Below are 25984 nucleotides of genomic sequence, written 5' to 3'. Positions count from 1 at the left end.
ATTAAACATATGTAACAAGCACACTGTAAAATAAAGTGTTACCGAAAAAGGTACTAAAATTAATGGCAAAAATATAAAAAAATAGAAACTAATACTATCTGAAATAATGCAATAAAACTGCACAATCACTCTAAGTGATGAAGTGGGATTAACAAGTCATCCTTTTGCATTGTACATCTCTATCCAATCATTTCCCCAAAATAATACTATCACTACTGATACAAACATCTGGTATGAATTGTATGGAGAATTATTCAGGCGAAAGCATCAGTATTTGTTTAGCGACCTCATTGAACAGGTTTTAGGGGGTTTCATGTTGAAAGTATTAGGCCTGACAGGCAGACAATGAGAGCTGTTAAGAATTTGCTATAATAATTCTCTAATTAGACAAAAACAGGAAGTAGACAAGCAATATCTATTGAGTGGTTTCCTGTTGGAAGCCAGCACATTTGTTGTTGGTCCAAGTCCTAAAACTGGGACCCTGCCATGCCAGAGTTATTTTCATTTTGATGCTGAACGGCATTCTTCTCTGGTGAGAGGCAGTTTAAGGGCTTTCTGTCGAAACACATTATTAATCTCCCTCAATTTATTCAAGTAGTTACATTGAATCACTTAAGGAATGTTGTGGACAGGCCACACAAAGGAACACTGTGTGTGTGTGTGTGTGTGTGTGTGTGTGTGTGTGTGTGTGTGTGTGTGTGTGTGTGTGTGTGTGTGTGTGTGTGTGTGTGTGTGTGTGTGTGTGTGTGTGTGTGTGTGTGTGTGTGTGTGTGTGTGTGTGTGTGTTCTTTATGAAAACTGGTCTAGTTGCTTCTAAGGTCAATCGTACGTTATATGTTTGCAGAGAGAACAGATTTTAATGATTAAAGGGATATACTTTATAGTTGATGGAACAACAAAAAATCTGTCATCATTGACTCTCATGATGTTTTGTGGCAATGCAGGTTTTAAATGGCATGAGGGAGTGTAATAAATAACAACTGTGAATGAACAAGTGGCCCTGTGCCAAATATGAAATAAAAAATGTTATAGGAGTCCTCCTTTCTTTCTGGCACCGATTTGCTGACAGTTTCTGTGCATATTTTTACATTCATTACAAAAAACAAAAACAAAAAAAAATCAACGGATTGCCATCATCCCATCCCTATGTCCTCTAACCTGTTACATTGCTCTCATCCTCCCCTCCCTCCCTCTCTTTCTCCTACATTCATCCTTTTTTTCATGACCACAATCGTCTTGAATGGGTGTAATAACTAGCAGATATGATTACAGTCATTTTTCACACATTTTATTCCAGTGAGTATTTCTTTGGCTGGGTTTATGTCAATTTATAGACACATTCTTATTTTTCTTCTAATATATCCGAGTGAAAAAGAAAAAGAACAAATGTGGGCGGGGCTTGATTTGTCTGTGGGGGATTGTTTGGATGGTTGTGGTTTGCTATTGGTGGATCTCATGTGAGTGACAGGTTATAGCCCCGCCCTCATTATTAGAGAAGCTGCAAGAGAGAGGGGACGTTATTCTGATTCAAGATTTTATGATGAACATGATTTTAAACAATAATGATATACACAGATAAAACATTTAAAATGCATACTGCAATATTCAATTGAAAAAAAAAACAAGAATTGCCAATTTTGATTTCATGGTGACCAAGTTTCGCTGCATTTACTGTGAAGAGAACCACTCGGAGATGCTGAAAACATGGATCATGAGCGGTTCATGTGTAAATGAACACAATGACGCACTTCACTCGGAAATACGCAGCCCAACAACTATTGCATTAAGATACACAGAGTGCAGTGTGTTTCAACTCGCTCTCAGAGAGAAGAGAGAGGGAGAAATCACAGCTGGTATCGGTGTATCAATACTGAGAAAATGAGAATTTAACTGGTTTAAAATTGTTCATCGCTGGAATACATAACAATTTTAATAACACTAGAATGTATGTTCAACCGCTAAATAGCAAAACTATGATAATACTGGAATGTTACTTTGGAAAAAAAAACCCGAAAATTATTCTAATTTCAAAGGGCTTTAATTTGAAACCAACATACAAAACTACTGCAAAAACAAGCATTTGTGCAGGTGGCCTTTAGATTCAGTATCTTATACAATAGATATCGTATAGCTCTCACTTTGTAATAATACGACTCAAACGACACACACTGTTCCTTCTCTCTCCTTTTACCGTCTGTTCTCTTCCTCTGAGATGGTTTTCTCCAGTGCTTGATTTACGTCAGTCAGGACAAGGACATCCACCCGTTAGTCGCGCCGCTGACGTAGACGTGACCGCCCATCTCTCCTCCCTCTCGCAAATTGGGGTCACCAACCTTCATCAGCCAAAGCGTGTGAGTCATGATCAGGCCGGCTCACAGTAGAGTCACCGTGGGACATCGGCGCTTCCGTCTCCATCCCAAATTAAGTAGGGCCGACCTGACATTGTCTGTTCTCAGCTGTCAAATCACTCTCGGGTGGGGAGAAGAGGAAGAACGGCGGGATTCGTGATTAGGGACTGGATCTGTCTGCGCTCCGGAGGGGATCCGGGTGGGATGGATGATTAAGGGGGAGATGGGAAGAAGACAAAATAAAGGGAATAGATGAAGAGGTAGAGGGATGGGCTGGCAGGGTCCCAGGACACGTCTCTCTCGACCAGCGTATTTACTGATCCTTATCAGTGAGTCTGAATCTGAATAAACACCCGGTCTAGATAAGGAACTGAAGACATATACAGATACGCATACACACGTACACTCATATTCATCCAGTCAAATGAGACTCTAGACTTGGAGGGAGGAAGCTTTTGCACATTTATTTGCACATGCTGTCTGTGTTTATTTGAGCAAATTAGGTAACAGCTTAATTCCAATAAATTGCTATTTCTGCTCTTCTAAAGTGCCTACTTGAACTGGATTGTGGGAGGTTGACGAAAAAGAAACACTGCATCCCTTCCATGTAAATCATGCGCTCTGTGGAATACTTGAGTCTGATTGGTCAATCGATCAAATATTTGTATATAAAAAAGACTAAGCTATATATTCGGACAACATATTAGTGTAACTTTCATGTCTCCCATGTCAATCCACAGTCGCTTTCTTTTCATACCAAATTAGGTATAAATTTATAAAAAAAAGTACAATAAAAAAAAAGTACAATAATTTGCACAATAACTAAGGATCACAATTAGACGAGGGCGACACATACCTGTTTACACCTGGTGTTTTAATTGGTCTCTTTTGTCCACTTTCAACCACTTCTGTCCTGATTTCTTCTAGGGGAGGGTCTATGGGCCGGTAAATGCATGGGCTCTTTCAGATTTTCAATCTAATGGACTAAATAAGCTTGTGCAATTTACATATGAACGCACCCGGAGATGACAGAAAAACACACAAAGAGCAGCAGCTTTAATTTCTGATCTGCCGAATGCTGTGAATGTGTATTAGAAATAAAGAGAGAACATTGTGATTGGTCCGTTTTTCCTCTTCAGCCGATAAAGTTTAAATCCCGTCTGGCTAAGAATGCTTCGCATAATGTTCACGCATTAGGTCAGTAGGCAGAGAGTAGACATTATCGCCTTCAGAGATTCGTATTTTTGTTGTTTACACAGAGACAGTTTTCAAAAACTTGCACTTTGATACCCGTTTTCAAAAGTTTATGTTTTCAGGCACCCAAAACGCCGTTGTCGTGTAAATGAATGGCCAAAACAGAAATATTCACGTTTTTAGTTGAAAACGGTGTCGTGTAAACAGCCCCTTAAGAACCTGTTTACAACTGTATTTATCATCTTAATACTAGGTGTAAACAGGGCCATAAAAACATGTGGGTGAGTTACTGCATTTTGCAGATATGTTGTGATGTAACCACTGAGGCAATTGCACAAACAATTTAGAGAATGTTAAGACTGTTTAAAACAAATGAGCCAAAGTGAATGAGAAAAACTGTAATATTGTTGCAGTGTTTGTCCTGTAGATAGGCTGCTTTTTTTAAGTAATAGACAATTTTTCTTAGCAGATTAGATCTACAAGTGAAAAAAATAAAAATCATTTTAAGTGGGGTAATACAGTCAGCCGATCATTATCACGAAATGAACCAGAGTGATGCAAGACCTCTTCCAAGTTGAATGGAATGCAAAATAGTGAACGTACGCAATTCCCTTTGACTTTTGACAGATGTTGCAGCAGCTGTGATGCAACCCAGTAAGCAATAGCCGTCATTTCACCATCATCTAGGTTAACTATAGACCCGATATAGTCTATATATGTCCGATATAGTCCGGCTATGAGTAACCAAAGTCCTTTTAGGCAAGTCATGCCACTCGGCCGCCATCTTGGCAACGCCTCCGGGCAGCTATTTCGGACTAACAAGACCAGGCTCCTATCTGAATGAATGGGCAGAGAGTCAGAACTGCACATTCACTGGTCACCGGGACATAAAAAGTGCATGTATAGAAACAGCAGTAAAATATGATAAAAATCGCTGAAAAAGTTTGATGACTTTGCCCCAAAATAAGGTTTAAAACGCCTTTTTCCCCACAGGTTATACTTTACTACGCATGCGCAAGGGTTCTCTCCCTCTCTGACGTGCGCGCGCTGCACGGTTTGAAGCACAGTATGTGTGAGCTCTCGCTCGCTCGCTCTAGATTCTGGGAGATTTGAACTAATTTGCGGGCATCAGGGAGCCGCTATAAATATGCGGTAGACACTTGGGATGTCTGATATTTACACAACGCACACATACACTGCATATCAAATCTGCCGCCTTTTCAAACAGTAACGTATTTTCCACTGTCGCAAACCTCAACTGTGCGCATGCGTCAGTGGAACCAGACGATAGGCTTAAATGTTTCCCGGCTTGACTGTTAAAGGCGATACGGTGAAGACGATTGGCTTTCCAGTGGGAGGGGCGGGACATGTTCATACAACCGCCATCTTTGGCGTTACGGGTTTTCCCTATATAGTTGTATTGAGGATTGAGTAAGTGGCATGTCTCTATAAATAGTCTCTGGAGTAACCCATTTCTATCCAAAATAACCTTGAATTTGGTTACATGTCATTTTTGCCAAAAATAATTTGCGAGATGTATGATATTCCATCATGTAAGCAAAGTAAACAGTGATTACATGCTGTTTGGTTTCATTTCTTCACTCATTTCATTTCTTTGTTATCTAATTGATGACAAGTCCAAATGTTGCCTTGTTTTAGCTTAAACGTCAGGGTTGTGTTTGGACGGCTATTAGACGTCTTTTAAATGAAAAATTGCTTGCTGGGAAGTTTAATCTGTCGAAAGAAAACTTGTTATTCCAGAATGCTTTAAAAACTAAGAACTGACCTTTAACACACAGGCACCTGCTTTAGGACTGTGGTTTCTGTGTTTCCTGCATGGGACAGGCTCTCATCTTGACCTTTCGGAGGTCCTGTAAGTGACCTGTGGATGCATGGAGGTCGCAGAGCACAGGTGTTGTGAATGTGCATCTGAACACCTGCAGGCCTTTTTCCTCTATAACCCATCCACATCTGGCCCGGATCATGGCCTTGCCTCCACACCAGACATAAATAACACATCCAGCAATGTGGACCCGTCTGTCCTGCTCCGCTGTGAATTACGACCTGCTGTTTCTCTCTCTCCCTCTCTGTCATTCCTCTCGATCTGCCTTTTGTCATTTTTATCTCGGTTGTTCGTGTTTTATCCCCCCCATCTGTGAAGATGAAACGTCATGTTCTCATCTTGAGATGTTTTGAAGGACGTTTTCACAAGCCGCCTGATCCCAGTGATATTGGATTAGAATGACATCCTTTCAATGGGATTCAGGATTGGAGATCTGAGACTGAAACCCTGCAGTGTTTCATATTCCATCAGCTCTCTGGCATGCCTACACATGAACAATGAAAACTTCAATCGCCAGTTGAATTTTAGTATTTCTTACTTCTACAATGAGTTATACCCAGCCGTCTTTTGGAAAGTATGTCCAAACTGTGCTGAATTTCCGTGTGTTTAGAGAGCAATTTATATCCATCCGATATCAAATGGCAGATTCTGGCCATGTGTATTAAATACAGAGGCCACCCGTGAGGACAAAAGAGTGACTGATGATTTACACTTTTCAGCTAGAGTCTAAAGTCTCTATAGAGTTATCCATAACATAGCACAGATTACTGCGAGAGAGTGAGATACTGTTGCACACTGTGGTGTTATTTACTATATCATTAGTACAGCTCTAAATTCTGATTGGATGAGCTCGTACCCACATATTATACAGAATAGTAATGCATTTGCCAGCATAAAATGCCCTTCAGTTAACTGTTTAATTAACTAATTAACTGTTTCTTGGCAGAATAATTGTTCATTCTGATTATTATTAATATTTCACGAGTTCCTTTGCCCATATAATCTTTGAGCTAATAGGTTAAGCGTATTTGGCTTGCTGTCCGCAATGGAGGGGCTCGAGGAAGCAGCTTCAACTCGAGCTTGGATAAACCCCCCAGTGGGACTACTAATGCTTGGATGATGAGTATGGTAACAAGACGCCTAAATTATGCAGGTGGAGTTGGGGAGGTGGAGGGACGCAAAAACAGCTGATGCTAGAGGAAGGTGAGCGGCTGCTTATATGCTCCGGCAGTTCATCGAAAGATTAGATGGGTTCACTCCTCCCGAAATTACGTTGTGAACTTCACTAATAGTCAAGTCACCTTTATGTATATAGCCCTTTATACAATACAGATTGTTTCAAAGCAGCTTTGCAGTGTTAAACAGGTAAATAATGGTACAATGATGCAAACAGAATTCAATTCTGCTGTTAAGCGGCTCTTAAAAGACAATAGTAAACAGTAGGGCTGGGATAAACGATTATTTTTAAACGATTAATCTAGCGATTATTTTTTCGATGCATCGATTAATCTAACGATTCATTTTTCCAACCCGATTCGATTTCGATTCGATTCGATTATCGATTATCTCGTCATTAATTGACTAATAGCAATTTATACATGTTGATTTACATATCTGAATGAAAAAAAAACATGAATTCCTTAAAAGACTATACAAGTGCAAAGTAATGAATTCTTAGTCATAGGTAGCATTCAATAAAACCTTGAAGCCTTGAGAATAGGCCTAGCTTACTGAAAAAAAAGTGCAATATGTCACGACACATTAAAGAGCCACAAAATAGTAGGCCTATTTATGGTTTAATTTTCTTTGACTGACCACATTTGAAAGTTGAGACTTTATTAAATGTTACCTTCTTGGTCCTGTCTGTCAGCGCGTTGTCAGTGTCCTCTATGTATTTGTCACGACATTAATAGCTATAAGCCCATACTTTCTAGCAGTCTCGCACGCACTTAGAGCTCGTGTGAATTGCACGTATAAAATGAAGTTAAGGAACAACCTCGATCCATCAGGGAAACGCCACATAGGTCGCTGCATTTCACTGCGCATCATGACATTTTTTTCCTTTTGAGCGAAGAAGCCGTTCGCCGGAGATGCAGAGTTCATTCATGATTATTAGGCTGCCGGTATAATAATCATCCTGGCGCCGGGTCTGAGTGAGTCATTTACTCTTTAAAATAAACTACTTTATTTTACTCATATAAGACTGCTCTTATGAGGACACTCGACAAAACGGGAAGTTTGGCATAATTTGTGTGTTATGGTTCGTTCAAGCCCGAAAGAGAACTCGATACTGACGCACATTTTTCTGTGGTGTGTGTGTGTGTATGTGCACTTTAGAGTGCTTGCCGCCTTGCACTTCTGATAGTCTGAAGAGCCACTCGTTTTGCTACTCTTCTCCGGCGCCGCCATCTTTGTTTTGGGTCTGACGAATCGACGCGCATATTTTGCGTCGACGTATCTTTTGCGTCGACATAATCGATGACGTCGACGCGTTGTCCCAGCCCTAGTTAACAGTCATTATACAGTTGAAATCAGTTCAGTGTTGATTCAGTTCGGTTTAATAGCTGTGTAAAGATCTTCAAATATGGAATAAGTTCAATTAGATGGACAGATAGATAGACTTCAGGTTTGTAGAATAACATTAGGTTGCCTCTGACAAGTTAACTGTGGTGGAGGGAATTTCTCTATCTCTTCCCTTTTCGGGGACCCTCCTTCACTCCTGTTGTCTACTGTAAACTGTTTACACACAAAATGGATGGTCGGCATGGAGACGGATCATGGATGTGGTGGAGGGAATCACAGGTGTTTTTGTTTGGATTCTCAGGGGCTTGTGTGTGCATGCGTGTGTGTCACGGTGCTTTTTCTTTTTTTGGGGGGGGAAATTCCACCACTGCTACGGACGTCTCCCACAAGGCCGATTTATTTATTTCAGCCGTCCAGTCACCCAGACACGTTTACATGAACAGAGGAGAGCGCTCTTCCTGTTAGTTCTAATCTTCCTCTTCTTCTGAAAAACCCTCCGTCTCGTTTTGCGACCCTCCTCGTCGCCGGGGCCGGCCGATGCTTTAAGCTCCTCCTGCCTCCACCGGTGATAAACAAGACCACTAGATAACGGCTAATTGCAGGATTATCGTTCATGAGCACAAACTGCCTCAGCTGTCTATTGCAGCCGCGTGCCACGCGTACAAACACTGAAGAACGTGAAGTAGAGGTTGTACAATCAACAAGATTAGACTAAATGGCTGCATATCAGCCCGAGCACACAGTTTTAGATTATATCGTCATGTTGAGTGTTAGAATGACAGCTCATATCACTATAATAATGACAGGTAATTACAAGAAAAGAAACCTGACTGGAGTTCTTATCAGAATGATAAACAGTGAGACAGTTTAACAGTAGTTTAATCGTTTTCTTAGCAATGCTACATGATGAAATGAGCAGATTTATTGTGGTGAGAATGTTGATCACATCAGTAGAGGCTGTTGAGATAAGAATATGGGATTACAGTGCGAGCATGTGTTTTTAACTCCGTTTCAGCTCTGTTACATCATGTGTGTTGACCGTGATTACAGGGGAATAGTGAGGCATATATAATACACTCACCGGACACTTTATTAGGTACACCTTAGTACCGGGTTGGACCTCCTTTTGCCTTCAGAACTGCTTTAATTCTTAATGGTATTGATTTAACAAGGTGCAGGAAACATTCCTCTGAGATTCTGGTCCATATTGACATGAAAACATCCCTCAGTTTCTGTTTCTGCAGATTTATCAGCTGCTCATCCATGATGTGAATCTCCTGTTCCTCCACAAGCAAAGCTGCTCTGTTAGACTGAGATCTGGAGACTGTGGAGGCCGTTTGAGTTTAGTGAACTCACCGTCATGATCAAGAAACCAGTTTGAGATGAGTTGAGCTTCATGACGTGTGTGTTATCCTGCTGGAAGTATCCATCAGAAGATGGTCGAATGTTGTCATAAAGGGATGGACATGGTCAGCAACAATACTCAATCTACACCCTACCATCTGAATGTTGCATCAGAAAATGAGACTCATCAGACCAGGAAATGTTTCTCCAATCTTATATTGTCCAGTTTTGTTGAGTCCGTGTGAATTGTAGCCAGGAGTGTCACCGGTGTGTGTTTTCTGCTGCTGGAGCCGGTCTGCTTCAAGGTTTGGCGTGTTGTGTGTTCAGAGATCCTGTTCTGCAGACCTCGGTTGTAACGATGGTTATTTGAGTTACTGTTGCCTTTCCATCAGCTGAACCAGTCTGGCCATTCTCCTCTGACCTCTGACATCAACAAGGCATTTCTGCACACGGAACAATTATATATTTATCTGACCATATTCTCTGTAAACCCTAGAGATGGTTGTGTGTGAAAATCACAGTAGATCAGCAGTTTCTGTAACACTCAGACCAGCCCATCTGACACCAACAGCCATGTTCAAAATCACTTAAAGCACATTTCTTCCCTATTCTGCTGCTCAGTTCGAACTTCAGCAGATTATTTTGATCGATTTGATATTTGCGTTAACACACAGTTGAACAGGTGTACCTAATAAAGTGTGTGTATAATATATATAAGGTAAATATAAATAAAGGTAAATACCAATCCATGAACATTACATTTTTAAGAACTGAAGTTCATCAATTTGAAATCAGAGTTCAAACTGATAGTTCATTGTGTCTCTATAGGAAAATGCCAGGACCCTTAATGGCCCAGATATACTTCAAACAAAGTTCGTTTTGTCGCGATTGTGTTCGACATTGTCACATCAATTCGTTCTTTGATTTTGTTTGGAATTAGTGTCTGGAAAAGTTTGCTCTAGCTGGTAAACACTGGTACAGCTCTGACTTCTCTGACGTGGAAATCTTCTTCTTCTTTTCACCCCCAAGCGAAGACCAAAAAAAGCATCTGTATATCAAAGCCTTAAAGGGTCAAGGTGGAGGCCAAAGGGCCACGAACACAAACTCTTGACCAAATGCACTTTGTTCTCTGTCTAGCTTCTGATTATTGACAAAATCACGGGCAATGATAACAAAACAGAACAAAAAGCCTCACATTTACACAGACACACACACCCTGGTGCACGTTTACACATGTGATGACCTTTTCTTACACATTTACACTGATGACATCATTGGAATGTGTTGTGGAGGAGGGAGACGTGGAGTATCAAGACAATGCAGTGTGTAAGTGTGTGTGTCTTTATATATCTGCGATGGCCAGCCGTGTTTTATCATGTAATGCAGTGAAGAAACGCTTGCCAAGCATATGCTGGCAGAACAGCGATTAGCACTCAGAGGAAGCTGGTCTCTCATCGTCTCACTTATGAACGTGTACGGGAACGAGGTATGGTTCCCCATCCTAATCTCATCACTCTCTCTGTCCTTCGCTTTAGCCCTCTCTCTCTCTCTCTCTCTCTCTCTCTCTGTCTCTCTCTCTCTCCTCTCTCTCTCTCTCTCTCTCTCTCTCTCTCTCTCTCTCTCTCTCTCTCTCTCTCTCTCTCTCTGTCTCTCTCTCTCTCTCTCTCTCTCTCTCTCTCTTTCAACAAACAATGACCTTAAAAGAAAGGAATCTTATCTCAGAAAGTACTTTGGAATTTCTATCAAATGCAAAGCACCCTATGTTTGTCAGAAAAGCGAGAGTGAATTATCGGAGAAAGTTATTCACCACATTACTCAGATTAACTCCCATCAAAGTCCCAGCATGCACCAGCTCATTTAATTGCAATTGTAGTTTTGTCTGTTTTCAAATGGTCCAGTATTCAGATTAAGATCTGCAAATATTACTAAAATCTATATAGAATGAATCTACAAAAAATGATACTTTCTTTCACTATTTTTCAAAGTAATGCATTTAAACTATTTCCAAATATTTTTATTTAAAAAATTGCACACATTCAGTCTTAATTGTACACTGTCTAATATGCCGAAAAGGGCTTAATTTGTGTTTTTTGTCTCGTTACTTTGTTATCAGTTCAATTTTAAAATACATGACATGAATCACGCACAGTAAATGATAAAGGCTATTTTTTTATTCAAAATGGAAAAATTGATGAGTGCTATTTGACCGCTGAGGGCAGAACAGCCTAAAAATTGTGTCAACCTAACAACAAACAGAGCGGTACGTATTGAATGATTGTTCATATTGAGAACAATATTCTCAATAAATTCAAATTTTCGATTAGTTTAACAATAAATCTCTTCTGGTTTTCGTAAATGGCTATGATAAGTAATTCAATGAAATGGGAAAAGCGTGCCAGTGCGCTAAAACTGAAAATACATGTAAAAAAAAAAAAGACGTTTATTGAGCGAGCAGATGGTGACAGTCAAACAACATTTTCCCAAGGGATTAAGAAGTAATATTTCCAGTGACATTTGAGGCTTGCATTCGGTTATATGTAATTTATCCGTGCCGGCCACAAGCCAGAAACAGCACGCCACAACAGAGAAGAATAGTTTGTGAATACATTTTCACAGATCTGTACAGGAACACCACGGCCAATAAATAAATGAATTAATTCAGGATGCCCCACCCGTGCTGGAATGCAGAAGACTCACCCAACTCCAAGGAGGAAATGTGAGGCCGATGACATCTCTCTGTTTCAAACAGAGACTGTGAACATCAACCGAGAGCAAGTCTACAGGAAGATCCTCATTTTTATCATCCAACAGTAGTCTCGCTCGCTCACTCGCTTTCCTTACTTTTTATTTTGAAACAAACTCCCTCACTCACCCAACGGTTGTCTTTCCAAAAACAAACTCATTGACCAAAAATGGGTGGCATGTCTGTTTTGAAAGGGCAAAAACGAAGCAAAATGCATTTAGGAATAACTTTTAAAAGGGAGGAGAAAACTTGTCCCATATCTAGGCTGTGCGTTCAATCAAACTTTGACATTTTGCAGCAAATTCATCTGTCTGGAGAACTAGGTTAGATTAGGAAACGTTAGAGAGGGTGCATGACATGCCATTATCCAGAAAATATGACCCTGAACTCATCATTACCTGTGGTTGTACCTGCAGTGAAGTCCGTTTCTGGTGTTTTGTGCAGACAGAGAGCATCAAATAATCTGTCAGATTTCCAATATTTTATTTTTATTAATCATTTAGCTGACGCTTTTATCCAAAGCGACTTACAATTGCTATATATGTCAGAGGTCGCACGCCTCTGGAGCAACTAGGGGTTAAGTGTCTTGCTCAGGGACACATTGGTGTCTCACATTGGATTCGAACCCGGGTCTCTCACACCAAAGGCATGTGTCTTATCCACTGCGCCATCACCACCCCAATTTAGACTGTTATGTTAAAATGTTGTGTTATGCTAGTTATGTTGTGTTTGCTAGTTTGTTTGTTTTAACTTTAAACATTAGACTTTAGACATTTAACCAAAAAAGTAGCTAATTTCATTAGAGGTGAAATGACTTGTACATTTTCAGATTAGAGAATTTTAGAATTCAGATGAAGAAATTATTAACTACAAATTCAAAATTCTAAAACTGAAAACTCTCACCACAAACAAATGTCATGTGAAAAATTCAAATAAGTGTCAAGCTCCACATACATGTTAATGAATTTCAATGTCTGAATTTTACTCTGGAATACTGATTTGCACTTTACGTCCAATGTAAAAAAGTCCTATGCCACCGAAGATTCTGGAAAGCTGTGTCCTTGCATGGGCGAACTGGCTTCTGTGTGTGTGTGTGTGTGTGTGTGTGTGTGTGTGTGTGTGTGTGTGTGTGTGTGTGTGTGTGTGTGTGTGTGTGTGTGTGTGTGTGTGTTGTGTTGTGTGTGTGTGTGTGTGTGTGTGTGTGTGTGTGTGTGTGTGTGTGTGTGTGTGTGTGTGTGTGTGTGTGTTAAGAAGGGGGTGTTTCAACTGATTCAACAGATGCAATCCAATCTGTCAGACAATGCTTGTGAGGTTACAGACATTTTCTCATTGCCCTGCCAGATGCATACCAATGCAGTCCACCCCACCGGAAGGACGAGCGCACCTTGCTCCCTCTCTCATCTCTCTTTCTTTTTGTGTTCCTTTTGCACTTATTATCGTCTCTCTCGCTCAATTCCTGGTGATAGATGTGTTTTCCTGGCACCCTCTGGCTGTTCATTAGCACCAATGACAGTGAATTAATCTTGTATCATCATTAGTTCTCTTTCACCTTCATGACTCACTCCAGAGTAAACACTCACTCAGATAATGTCAGATCAACTGGCTGTGCCGCCCATTGTGTGCTCGACTTTATCTTTGATGTTTTTTTCCTGTTTCCGGCAAAAGAAACATTTAGACCCAAATGTAAAGTTGCAAATGGCAATCTGACCTGTACTGTGTATCCAAAGCAGCCCTGACCTTATCTTTGTGTGTGTGTGTGTGTGTGTGTGTGTGTGTGTGTGTGTGTATTGTACGTTTGGAGAGGTGGGTGGAGGGAGGGGGCATCGGTGACATCACTATCAGGGAGGATCCAAATGGACAGGAAAGTCAATTAGAGTTTAACTGAGTTTACCAGCTGGTAAAAGAGAGAGAGAGCAAGAGCGAGAGAGGAAAAAGGGGAGGAGAGCGCAAAAGAGAAGTACAGACAGATTCAGAGAGGAAGGGAGAAAGTCAGCTACAAAGCCAGAGGGACAGGAAAATTAGCCGGCACAAACTTCCAATTCTTCCTCTCTCTTCCATTTCATTTTCTCTTTCCCCTCAGCTGCTATTTTGAATCCTAGTCCTGATATAACGGCACTGGAAGTCAGCCACAAGAAAACCAGTGGATGTTTTTAAAAAGTGCACTTCTCCAACACTCACAACAGGATGAGTGCCTGAGGACAAGCTGGAGAGCTCACGTTATTCCACAGATACATTAGTCAATCCAGCAGAGGCAGACGGCGTCCACTCCGTCCTCAGGAGCGAATGAGAGGAGAGGATCTGTAACGCTGGAGCTCAAGGACAAACCATGGACTCTGCACACCTCCCACTTCACCTGGACGTGAGTACTACCCTCCACCGCAGAACACCTTGATGCTTGCAACATCAGTTATATCCTGGCTCACGGGTAAAACTATGACTCTATGAAGTGCTTGTCTTGTTTTCCAGTTTAAACATGATTTATACAATATAAATTGACTTTCAGCAGCAAAATCATGTAAGAACATTTAAAAATGTGTATCTTGAATGAAAGGGATAGTTCACCCAAAAATGAAAATTCTGTCACCCTCAAGTTGTTTTAAACCTGTATGAATTTCTTTCTTCTGTTGAACACAAAATATGATATTTTGAAGAATATGGGTAACCAAACAGTTGATGGGCCCCATTGACTTCAATTGTAAATAGAAGAGAAAAAAATATTATGGAAGTCGATGGGGTCCATCAACTGTCAGGTTACCGACATTCTTCAAAATATATTCTTTTGTCTTCAACAGAAGAAAGAAATTCATACAAGGTTTGAACAACTTGAGTGTGAGTAAATGATGACAGAAGATTCATTTTTGGGTGAAGTATTCCTTTAAGTTTATTTTCTGACACATAGCATATTACTTTTAAGCACAAATCATACAAATATTACGTACTGCTTATTTACTGTGAAACAGTCTTATCTCATACAATTCTTCTTCTCGAGTCTTTTATCTTGTTTTAAGGAAGTTTAGATTTTGGACAAGACGTACAAGACGATGTTCTGCAATGTATGACTCAAATCTGATAAAACTCACTCAAAACGTCAACCAACCACTCATTTCAGGTTCCTCATCAAACTGTCTGATCTGTGCTAAAAATTCACATGCATTGCTCTCCAAACCCAATGACAGATTCATAGCGGAGATGCTTCCTCAGAACATGTGAAACAGGCAGATCAGTGTTTCCATGAAAAGCAAAAACCAAGAAGCATGCAAAAGCTGCTAATATTTCCTTGCTGGAGCATTCAGAAGAAGAGACTGGAGAGTAGATGCTGTCCAGGACGGGCAGAGAGTAGAATATATTATCTTGGCTTGGGGGATAAATGTATAGCAAACAAACAGGCAAGTCATTTGCTAACTGGATAAATCAAAAAGGGAAGTTCTGATACGTCTTTTCAGAGCTTAAAAAAGTCTGTTTTTAGGATGCTACAATGTTGCGTTAACTAAAATAGATCATTCAGAGTTTGCCAGATAATAATACAGCAATGTCTGAGGGTTGCAGGACCGCCAAAACGGTCAAATTGATAACAGCATGTAATGTGGGGGTTAGGGGAGGATTCTGGGAGGAAATGTCTCGTCTTGTCTGGTCTACTCTACTCATCCTTGGAGACCACTTTTGTCTGTTCTTAGCTGAACCTTTGGCAAGCTGCACAGAATGTGTGTTTGTGTATGTTTCTATAGCAGTATCAGTGAGTTCTGGAGTGTGTCTTTCAGTCTGTAACAGTGGGTTGTGTGTATGCATGTGTGTATGTGTACTGTCACAGAGGACTGTTCCAGGTAATGTTATGAAGCACAATCTGAGGCCTGGGCCGCTGTCATTATCTCTTAATCGGTCCAGCTGGGATAAATTACAGGTCTGTGCTAATTTACCCCAATAAAACCGCCCAGTGGTCTACCTGCAATATTATTCTAATGATTTCATCTCTTTAATTCAGCAAAACAGAGGCACAGCTCGACCATTTGTGACTTCTCTCGTGCCTTAGGCACTCAAACTTGCGGGGCAAATAAATATGGGTACCATTTGCATCCAAAAAAGTAGAGCATGTTTAAGAGTGTTCCTGCTTGAACAGAATTATAAAATGTGGGGGGAGCGAGCCGGGGAGAAGCAGTCTAGGGAATGAACGAAAGGAAGAACAACAGGAAAGGAGAGCAGAGGGATCGGGGTACGGAGTGAAATTTGAAACATGAAGACAGCGGTTGAGGATAAATCAGCAACAAGCAGAGGCACCATGACCCCTATGGCCCTTCACTGCTGACTTCTGGGTAAATCCAAAGAGGGGAAACATGAGAGAGAGAAAGAACTGGCCTTTCCTAGAACTATGTAACAATATATCAATTCTGGAAGTCATGCTTTACAGGAAGAGAACTGATAAGAAGAATAAAAATAGGGGAAAAAATGTGGAAAGAAAGCTGAATGAGATAAGTGGATGCAAGGACACCCTGCCCTCCACTCTGAGGTCAGCAGGTCACATCGCTCTGGTAATGGCACGAGTCTGGCCGACCTTTTCTCTCCCGGGGTCACCCCTTGCCGTCTGTTCTGGGGTCTAATAAACGCCTCTTTCCGCCCCCTCCATCTGATTACCGCTCTCTCTGTAGAGGAAGTTATTACGTGTCGAATCTAATCACAACAGAAAACATGACACACATGCAGCATGAACACACAGCAATGGGGGGAGGGACTGTGGGGAAGACAGAAGCAAAGGAGTCTAATGAAGTTTTAGAGGGGAGGCGGCATTCAGGAGAGCTGCTCCGTCTGGAAGCTACACCTCTGTGAGGTCCCACTGGGCGGAACAATCGAGTGGATGAGTAAAAGCCACTTAATCTACTTTACTGCCGGATGCTGTGGGCGTGGGGGACTGTCTTATCCTGTGTGTCCTCTGAGGATTTGGCTGGAGTTTGGTGAATGAGTGTGAGCGAGAGGGAGGGGTCAGAGGACAGCGAGAGGATGGTATACATCCGCTTCTCCAGTGCGTTTTAACACCTGTAGTTGAGGGTTATCCTAGACTCCCAAAGGAGTCGCTGCTCAGCAGGTCCTGACTTGAGCAGATTCTACATCAAAAGAACACTTAGTTTGACTTAGATGCAAGTGTTTCTGGCCCCGGTGAGACCACCCAGCACCTTGTTGAAGAGTCGTCTGGGATAAACAAGAGACAAAACTTATATTCCACAGATACTTTTAAAACCACAGAAATCATTTACACTCATCCTTCAGTTAGTAAGAACAGACAAAATGTGTGTTTACGGTGATAAAGGAGGATTACAGGCCAGGCATATAATGGATGTCCCATAGACTTCCAATGTAATAAGATTCAAGTCAAAGCTGTTGATGACTGATTTAAACATTTGCGAGTTTTTCTTTCAGAGCTCTCACATTAGCCCTCTGACACCTCTTACAAACTCCACCATATTTGTAAAGGACCCTTTGAAGGCTTAAGTAGGTTTAGAGTTGAGGCCGATGGAAAGAATAGTTCACTTCGAGAAGATTTCACCACTAATGGATAACAGCTTGTAACAATTAGATCTTACTGAAAGGAAGGAGATCTGTGTGTGCCAGTCTATCCTTTCAGGTAACAGAACGGCTGACAATGACGTAGACAAGGCCCGAATTCAGGCTATGCAAGTTATGTTAAAGTTTCCAAATGGAAGTTGTAAAATTGATGAATGCTTCCTCTTTGAGTTCTGTATTGCACAAGATATCAAAGAATATATTGATGAATACAAGTCAGTCTGTTGCTTTATTTTATTGTATTCTTCAAAAGCTCACAACATTATTTGCAAATATGTATAGACTGAAATAAATGTATGAAGAAAAAACCCTAGCAATAAACCATCACAGCACTAAACCTCCCAGTCTCAAATTACTTTTGAAAGGTGATTTACTTAAAGTTGGTCACAACCATAAACATCAGTGTGCATACACAATCTGTAAACTTTTAACCTAGTGATTATTTTCAAGCAGCTGTTGACACACAAATGACAACCAGTCCCTCTCTTTGGGTCACCGGCACTGCGTCAACAAAGACATATAAACAAACTGCAAAATTTAAATCTGCTTTCATCATATATTGAACGTTATAATCACTCTAGATTTAACATATGCCTCACGAGTCACGACCATCCTAAAATGACCACACCTGTTTTATAAACAGTAAATTAAATAATGTAATATAGCATAACGTAGCATAACATAGCCTAGCATAACGCAATATAAATTTGAATGTACTGTAAGTTAGGCATGTGCTTTTCAAGAACATAGTGCACCAATACTGGATGTCCTAGGTTATTCTCATTTGTCAAGTAAATTAACTTGAGAGACACAGGCCTAATGAATTGGTCTAACAGTCCTAGTGTAGACCTCTAAATCAAACACCACAGGCCATGATCTCTGTAAATCTACTTTACTGTAGTTCCCCTATGGCACTGTTTCTGCGATTACTGTCTCCAAAACAACAAATACCAGTAAATCAACAACAAAAACACAGATTGAAAGTTCCTTACCATGCAAGAAACCAAAGTACTAGCACTAAATCACCTGCCATATAAGAGAAATCAAAGACTTAAGGGCTAAAGCTAAATTGGTAAATTACCACGGTAAATGGGTTTATTAAATCACTACATTTCTGACCATTATTATTTTCAAGCCAGGTTTTGTGGATAGTTCACTCAAAAATAAAAATTGTCATTGTTCCATTCCAAACCTGACATTATCCACCCTTTAATGGAAGTCAATGGGGTCCAAAACTGAAAAGAAAAACAAACAAAATCTTCAAAATATCTTCAGCAGTCTCACAATGGCTCCTCTTTTTTCCACTCTCTCCATAGGTCCAACATGTTCCCTGCTAGCCTACTGGTTCTGATGATCCTGCTGCTACCTCAAGCCTCATCAGGACACCAGGAGGATCCCAGTCAGACTCATGAAAACCTGGCCAGCCCTCTGAAGCCTAGTTTGGCCCACACCATTCAGAACCTCCTGCTGACCCGTCTGGGCCTTCAGTCACACCCCAACCCCAGTGAGGAGGCACAGGTGCCCCAATATCTTCTCGACCTGTATCGATTCCACACTCAACAGTACCATCTCATTGAAGACCCAGAGTTTAACTACCCCTCCCAGCATGTGCAAGGAGCCAACACAGTCCGATGCTTTCATCACACAGGTATGAGCAGCTATTGTACTAGATCATAGAGAAAACCAATTCCCTTGGCAGTGATAAAAAGCTAACTTTACCGCAAACACAGTACAGAGACGTGTAAGTCAATTAACCTGCCTTAGGTGCCAGCATGCCCATTGAAAAAGCTACCTGTGGATTCAATGTTCTGATATTTTTCACTCAAGTCTTGGCATTAGCGTAGACACCTTGGAACAAGTTAAGAAGAACATGGCTTATTTTCATAAGTGCTCCTAGCAAATGATGTGCAATTATTATTTAGTTGGAGAATTATGCCATTACGTAGAGATCAAGTGTTTGATCATGATGGAAAGAAAGTGTTTTACAGCTTAAGAACTTTTTCTTTCTCTTTTTTCTTGTGTAGATTCTACAGTGCTGAGTCTTCCAGAAGAGCAGAAAACACCAGTGGACAGCATTCACATTGGCTTCAATCTGTCCTCCATTCCATCAGAAGAGAGTGTGGTGTCAGCAGAGCTGCGTTTTCTTCATGAGGGGTTTAGTGGAGGTTCTCACGTGGCCAGTCTTTATCTTTCCAACGGTGACCCAGCATCAAAACCCACACTGCTCCATTCACGCAGGTTGACTAGAGATAGAAAAGGTGCAGAACTTTGGGAAACTTTTCCCCTGGACGGAGAAGTGTTTCACAATCTACCCAAGAGGTCAGGGAGCCTGTCTTTTATTCTGGATGTTATTGCTGATAATAACAGCAGTCTTCCTAAAGAGAGACATCTGAGGGTGCGTAGGTACACGGGGCAAGATGAGCCCAGTTGGGCGAGGCAGAGGCCCTTACTGGTGACTTACAGCCATGATGGGCGCAGCGAGCCCTTTGTGCCCCTCAGAAATTGGACCCCTGCTGGCAGGCGAGGCAAGGGCAGGGGCAGGTTTAACGGTGATAGGGGTCAGGGCTCTGACGAAGGCTGGCGGGTGGGACGGAATGACAGGAGAGTGAAACGAAATGGTGGGAGGTCCGCCAAGCTCAAACGACTCTCCCGCTCTCGCTGCCGTCGGCACCCGCTGTACGTGGACTTCAAAGATGTAGGCTGGAATAAATGGATCGTAGCCCCATCCGGTTATGATGCTTTCTTTTGCCTTGGAGAGTGCCGCTTCCCACTGGCTGACCATATGAATTCATCTAGCCATGCCATGGTTCAGACGCTGGTCAACTCTGTAAACGGGGCCGTGCCGCGGGCTTGCTGTGTGCCGACGGCCCTTAGCCCTATCGCTCTCCTCTACTTGGACCAGGAGGAACGTGTGGTGTTGAAAAACTATCAAGACATGGTGGTGGAGGGCTGCGGCTGTCGATAGCAAGATACTCATGGAATAAATGAGAAGGATGGACTGGAAAATAGAACTAAAAAGGGACTTAAATCAGGAAGTGAGTCAGAAAGAAACTGAAAGAGACAAAGAAAGTGAGGTAAATTGGTCATAATATAAACATGAGCACCTTCTCAAAATCCTCTGGAACCCAGCTTTGACTTCTTGTGTCCAATGAAGCATTGTATTTGTGTGAACTATAAGCACTCAGTCCAAACGTGATGTCTCCGTCTTATGTAGTACACTCCAGCTTTCTGTCTTGTAAGTGTTCTTGTTGTTGTGTCCATCCTGCTTCTGTTTTGTGAGTCCTTCCCTCATAAACATCACATCATTGACAACTCAAAGGGACCAAGAAGTGACCAAGGACTCTCATTGAGCGCTTGGAGCTGGACAGACTTAAACCCGAGGGAAGACAATAAGAATATTGAACTCTTCATCTCTGGTAGCAAATGAAACTTCAAAGTATGCACTGCGACGTGACTATAACTGAGTACGGGGCACTTCTCCTTATGAGCTATTTAAAATATCCTGACACCAAGAAATTATGATGTTATTGTCTGAATTTGTTAGTAATATTATTTATGGTGACCTGTTCTTTTTATGTATGGTGCAGTCCAAAGAAAAGTTTGCTATACAAATACTGTGGTAGTAAGTAAATCTAATTTAAGAATGCGTCAATATATCTATTTAAATAGCAAAAAAATATGGAATATTTAATCTTGATAAATACCGCAGATATATAAGTACCAGAACGCCTTATAGATCCATTTAAACCAAGTTAAAACTGGTTTTACTCATGTATTATTTGTAAAACCACAGCACTGAATCATGGCAGCTTTATATTGGCATTGACTAAAAAATGAGGGCTCTTTCCTTACAATAGAAGCCTTGTAAAACAAAGAAAATTGCCTAAACATTCCAAGATATGGTGCCAAATGTTATGTTATGTGCCATAGGTGTGCAAGCTTGCTAAATGGTATTATACATAACTTTGTGTGTTCAGTCATCATATAGTTATCACACAAGTGTTGACCAATCTGTCAGTATCTATCCAGTTAAACCACAACAAGAACTAAAAATCGCAAAGCTTATTCCGATGATCTGTCATGAATAGCTGATTATATTTTAGTATGATGCTTTATGTGCAGTTTAAACAAAAGCCTTGAGAATATCTGACATTGTCTGGAGCCATTGTGAAATGTGTAATAATAAACAGCAAACTAATCTGGCCGTTCTAATCAAATTTTCTTTAAGAAAATGGTCTGTCTTCGACTTTTCTCTTCTTCAGAATTGCTTTCCTAAACCTATAATTTGGAAGAATACATTTCATGAAATGCAGTGGATAACATACCAATAAAAAAATAAATTAAAAAAAATGACACTTAACATTATTGTGTATATTATGCCCAAATATATAAATGAATAAATAAGTCTTAAACCGGCCTGGTTTTGGGCACTTGTCATCCGGTCAGGCTGGGAGACCAGCTTATACCAGGTAAAACCACACTAAAATGCTTTTTTTTAGCAGGGGACTTGTAGAAAGCAATCTGGAGGAAGGGCTCTGAAGTGATAGGAAGAGTCCTCTCACACTGTAAAATATCAGTTTATCAGGTCATATTATAGATTGTTTTCCCTTAACATCTGTTTTTCATCCTTCAGAGGATCTTGGACCCAGTCTGCAGAGGTCTCTATGTCGGCTGCGGTTCATTCATCTCATAGTAAATGAGAAGAACTTCAGTATTCTCAGTTCCATAAACCTTTGGAGACCATGCGAGGCTGAAAAGATAAAGATTGAAAATTACAGAAAAGACAGCTCATTAGTGTTTCATCTAACTTCAATCTAACCTATACTGGGTATCCAAAGCAGCCCTGACCTTATCTTTGTGTGTGTGTGTGTGTGTGTGTGTGTGTGTGTGTGTGTGTGTGTGTGTGTGTGTGTGTGTGTGTGTGTGTGTGTGTGTGTGTGTGTGTGTGTGTGTGTGTGTGTGTGTGTGTGTGTGTGTCAGACAGAGTGATGTATATTCATTCAGTAAAACAATATGACAAAATATGATAACAAAATCTTACTTTACGGTTTGAATGAATTTATATCACTGTAACAGTACATATGTATATATCATAGTATAATTGTTGTTCTAGAAATATAACAATCTATTTGTTAACATATTTCTACCACAGTATATATGGTCACAACATCCAGCTATCCAGAACTAGAAAACCGCAGCTGGAGCTGTACAAAAAAACATTATATTTTTCTTTAATATATGTCACATGTTCCACACCATAAAGAGTCTGTGAAGAATTGGGCCTACATGAAACATTTTCAAGTAACATAAAACCACATACTAGCAGGACAATGGCCTTTGACTTGTGATGTCTTCTCTCTCATCCCCATATCTGCTTGCCATCACAAACAGAGCTTATCTTGCCAGGTATGAGGGTCGGGTTGACCTATGAACTGAATTGCAGTGGCCTTGACATCATATGTGTATAGCACATTCTCACAGCCGTAAATCAACAAAGCGACACCAATAGAGCACCCACAAGAAAGCACATAAAAGCCATTTCTGTGCTGTTCATCAGTTTGTGTGCAGTTTACACTTGCTAACTAGAGGCAATTTTCATCTTAGCCACCCTAAAAATCTTTGATGAACACAGCTGTCAACACCCAAATGTTATAATTGCCTAATTAGTCCCCTTAAAAATTGTCCTCTGTGATTATGTGATCTTTCTTTTCATGTTTACCGTAAACAACAGCTGCAGATTACTCAGGGACCCACAGGCGGACAAATAAATCAGTGAGGCCCCGGCATAAGCCAAGACAAACAGAATGAAGCTGTGGGTATTCAAACAGTAGTACTTCACCCTTCTAGACATAATGTTGGTGAGCAACACACCGATTTGGTTTCTATCAATGTAATACTGTCTGAAAAGAACAAAAATTTGAAGTGATACAATGTTCAATATTCAAGTTTAAAGTTACATTCAGTAGTTTGGTGATAAAAACACATTAAAGGTGCAGTATGTAATATTGACAGCTAGTGGTTGAAATGGGTACTGCAGTCCATATTCAAAATATTGGAGAGGGTCGTTTCCCCCACCCCGTCCTCAGTCTCAACACTCACGTGGGTTCCCAGTTTGAGAACACACAATAGGAACAAAGTGCAATTGACAATGGAAGGCTTTTCAGTCGAGTATAATCTGCGATCCCAGTTCGTTTGCTGGCTACCATTCGCCAACTGGCAACCTGGGTTGTCTAAAATTGGGAAAATTGGCAGTGATCACACAGACCAAAACAAAAACAGACATTCTGACGCGGAACGCACATTTCAAAATAGTAGAATAACTGGCTGTAGCATTGTTTGAAACAAGTGTGTGAACTTAGCAATTATCCAAAATATCTGCAAACATTTTATGGTATTTTTATCAGAGCCTAACCGATATATCGGCGTGCCAATATTATCGGCTTATATGAGCATGTCACAGATATATCGGTATAGGCGTATATGACGTATTTTTTAACAGAACATATAATGCGGATAAAATGCATGTAAATGCATTATCGGTATTCACAATTGTGTAATGTAGTTTGTTCAGCAGAGCGCGCTCCATTGTTTGCTACTGGTGACCCAGGTCACTGTGGTGAAACCAGACAACGCTTTCACTTCAGTAATGAGGTCTCTTCAGACACGGTGTAAGATGCGTGCACACATTAGCTTCCACTCCACTGACAAGGTATGAAACATCATGGCTAGCTAGCTAATGTAGCAAACGAGTATGATAAGCTTGTTGTGAGAGTAAAATACGGGGACAACATGGTTTATTTACTTTGTAGTATCTCACCTGGTGACAACTTAGCATTAAATCACCATTCCACAGACTCAAGCAACCACTGCACTGCTAACTAGTTAGCAACTTACCTTTAAGACACCGCTTGAGTGCTTGTCTGCTGCTGCCTGAACAAGACACCAGTCGCGAGCTGCGTGATGCTACAAAAGACAGTTGAACCCATTATAATCAGTGATGTTGTTCACACTAGATGCGGTGCGACACGAGCGACAAATCTCCGACAGTACACTGATGCCTCGTTCTGCTTTAAACAGCTGTTGCGATGCGACCAAGAGACAGTGTTAAATCCCATTCTGTATATATATATATATGTTATTTTTTTATGTGACTAAATAAAAAGACAGTCATTAGTGAATATTATGCAACAGTATTTAGAATAAAGTTTAGAATAGAACATGCAATGCAAACTAGTTTGATTACAGCTCAAATGGATCATTCTCATTCTATCATTCATCCTGCCTTCATTACACATCTTCGTCACACAAGTGTTTGATCACCACATTTGAGTGATCTATGCAAATAAGTTATATATATATATATATATATATATATATATATATTCTATTTATGTATACTGTATTCTATATACAGTACCAGTCAAAAGTTTGTACACACGAATGGCAAAGTGTGTCCAAACTTTTGACAGATTCTGTACTATAATATACACATAAATAATATAGCTACTGTATTATAAATTATAATATACACATAAATAATATAGGCCGATATATCGTTATGAGGCTTTTTTTTACTCCCTAATATCAGTATTGGCATCGGCCCCCAAACATCCATATCGGTCGGGCTCTAAATTGTATGCTTTAGTACAGTTTTTTTTTTTTTTTTAAACATACAACACCTTTAAGAAATAAATTGTTTTTGTGAACAGTCACCTGAATGTTAACTCTCATGAGATGAAGACTGTGCTCAAAACTTTATTATAATGAGTGTTTTAATTCTGTATGGCGCAGTTGTATTTCACCATGATGAAATGAAGCGACCCACCATATTTCTCAAAATGCCAACGAGAATTTCACAATGGATCAAACTTATTATCGTGCTTTACCAGCAGAGACAACTAGAGAATCGGTATCTGTATGGTGAAAGAAGGCCAGAAGGGGGCGCTCACCCTGTGGTCTGTGTGGGTCCTAACGCCCAAGTAGAGTGATGGGGACACTATACTGTCAAAGAGTACCGTCCTTCAGATGAGACATTAAACCGAGGTCCTGACTCTCTGTGGCCCAGTGGCCTCTGTCCATCATGGTCTCCTAATCATCCCCATATATATATACTAATTGGCTTCATTACTCCGTCTCCTCTCCACCAATAAGCTGGTGTGTGGTGGGCGTTCTGGTGCAATATGGCAGCCGTCTCATCATCCAGGTGATGCTGCACATTGGTGGTGGTTTAGGAGATTCCCTCTTCTATGTAAAGCGCTTTGATTGCCGAGAAAAGCGCTATATAAATGTAATGAATTATTATTATTATTATTATTATTATTATTATGGTGAAAAAAGCTGAAAAAAAAACCTAGCAGAAATATCGGCAGAGCACACACAAATGAAAATTAGTTTTTTTTGTTTTTGTTTTAACCAAGCAAGCAAAAACTATTCCGCATG

The 25984-nt window shown here is 40.6% G+C and overlaps 2 protein-coding genes across 2 annotated transcripts in view; one reads left to right on the top strand and one right to left on the bottom strand.

Moving 5' to 3' along the window:
* The window catches only part of LOC143738870 (toll/interleukin-1 receptor domain-containing adapter protein-like), a 26509-nt gene extending 20772 nt beyond the window's left edge, over positions 1-5737 (bottom strand). The window contains exon 1 of the mRNA XM_077230945.1: positions 5329-5737. The gene's annotated coding sequence lies outside the window, so the exon portion shown is untranslated. The remainder of the gene's footprint in view (positions 1-5328) is intronic.
* An 8150-nt stretch (positions 5738-13887) lies between these two features.
* On the top strand, positions 13888-21746 carry LOC143738868 (bone morphogenetic protein 2-like). Its single transcript, XM_077230942.1, has 3 exons — positions 13888-14354; positions 18862-19193; positions 19570-21746. Exons 2-3 carry the CDS (start codon positions 18869-18871, stop codon positions 20508-20510), a joined length of 1266 nt encoding a protein of 421 aa, XP_077087057.1. The 5' UTR covers positions 13888-14354; positions 18862-18868; the 3' UTR covers positions 20511-21746.
* Positions 21747-25984: the final 4238 nt, after the last annotated feature.

This window comes from Siphateles boraxobius, unplaced genomic scaffold, assembly GCF_051911475.1.
Source record: "Siphateles boraxobius isolate OS27281-9 unplaced genomic scaffold, OSU_SipBor_1 157, whole genome shotgun sequence".
NCBI classification, from domain to species: Eukaryota; Metazoa; Chordata; class Actinopteri; order Cypriniformes; family Leuciscidae; genus Siphateles; species Siphateles boraxobius.
Note: the sequence above shows the minus strand (reverse complement) of the source record. Positions and strands in the feature narration are given on the sequence as shown.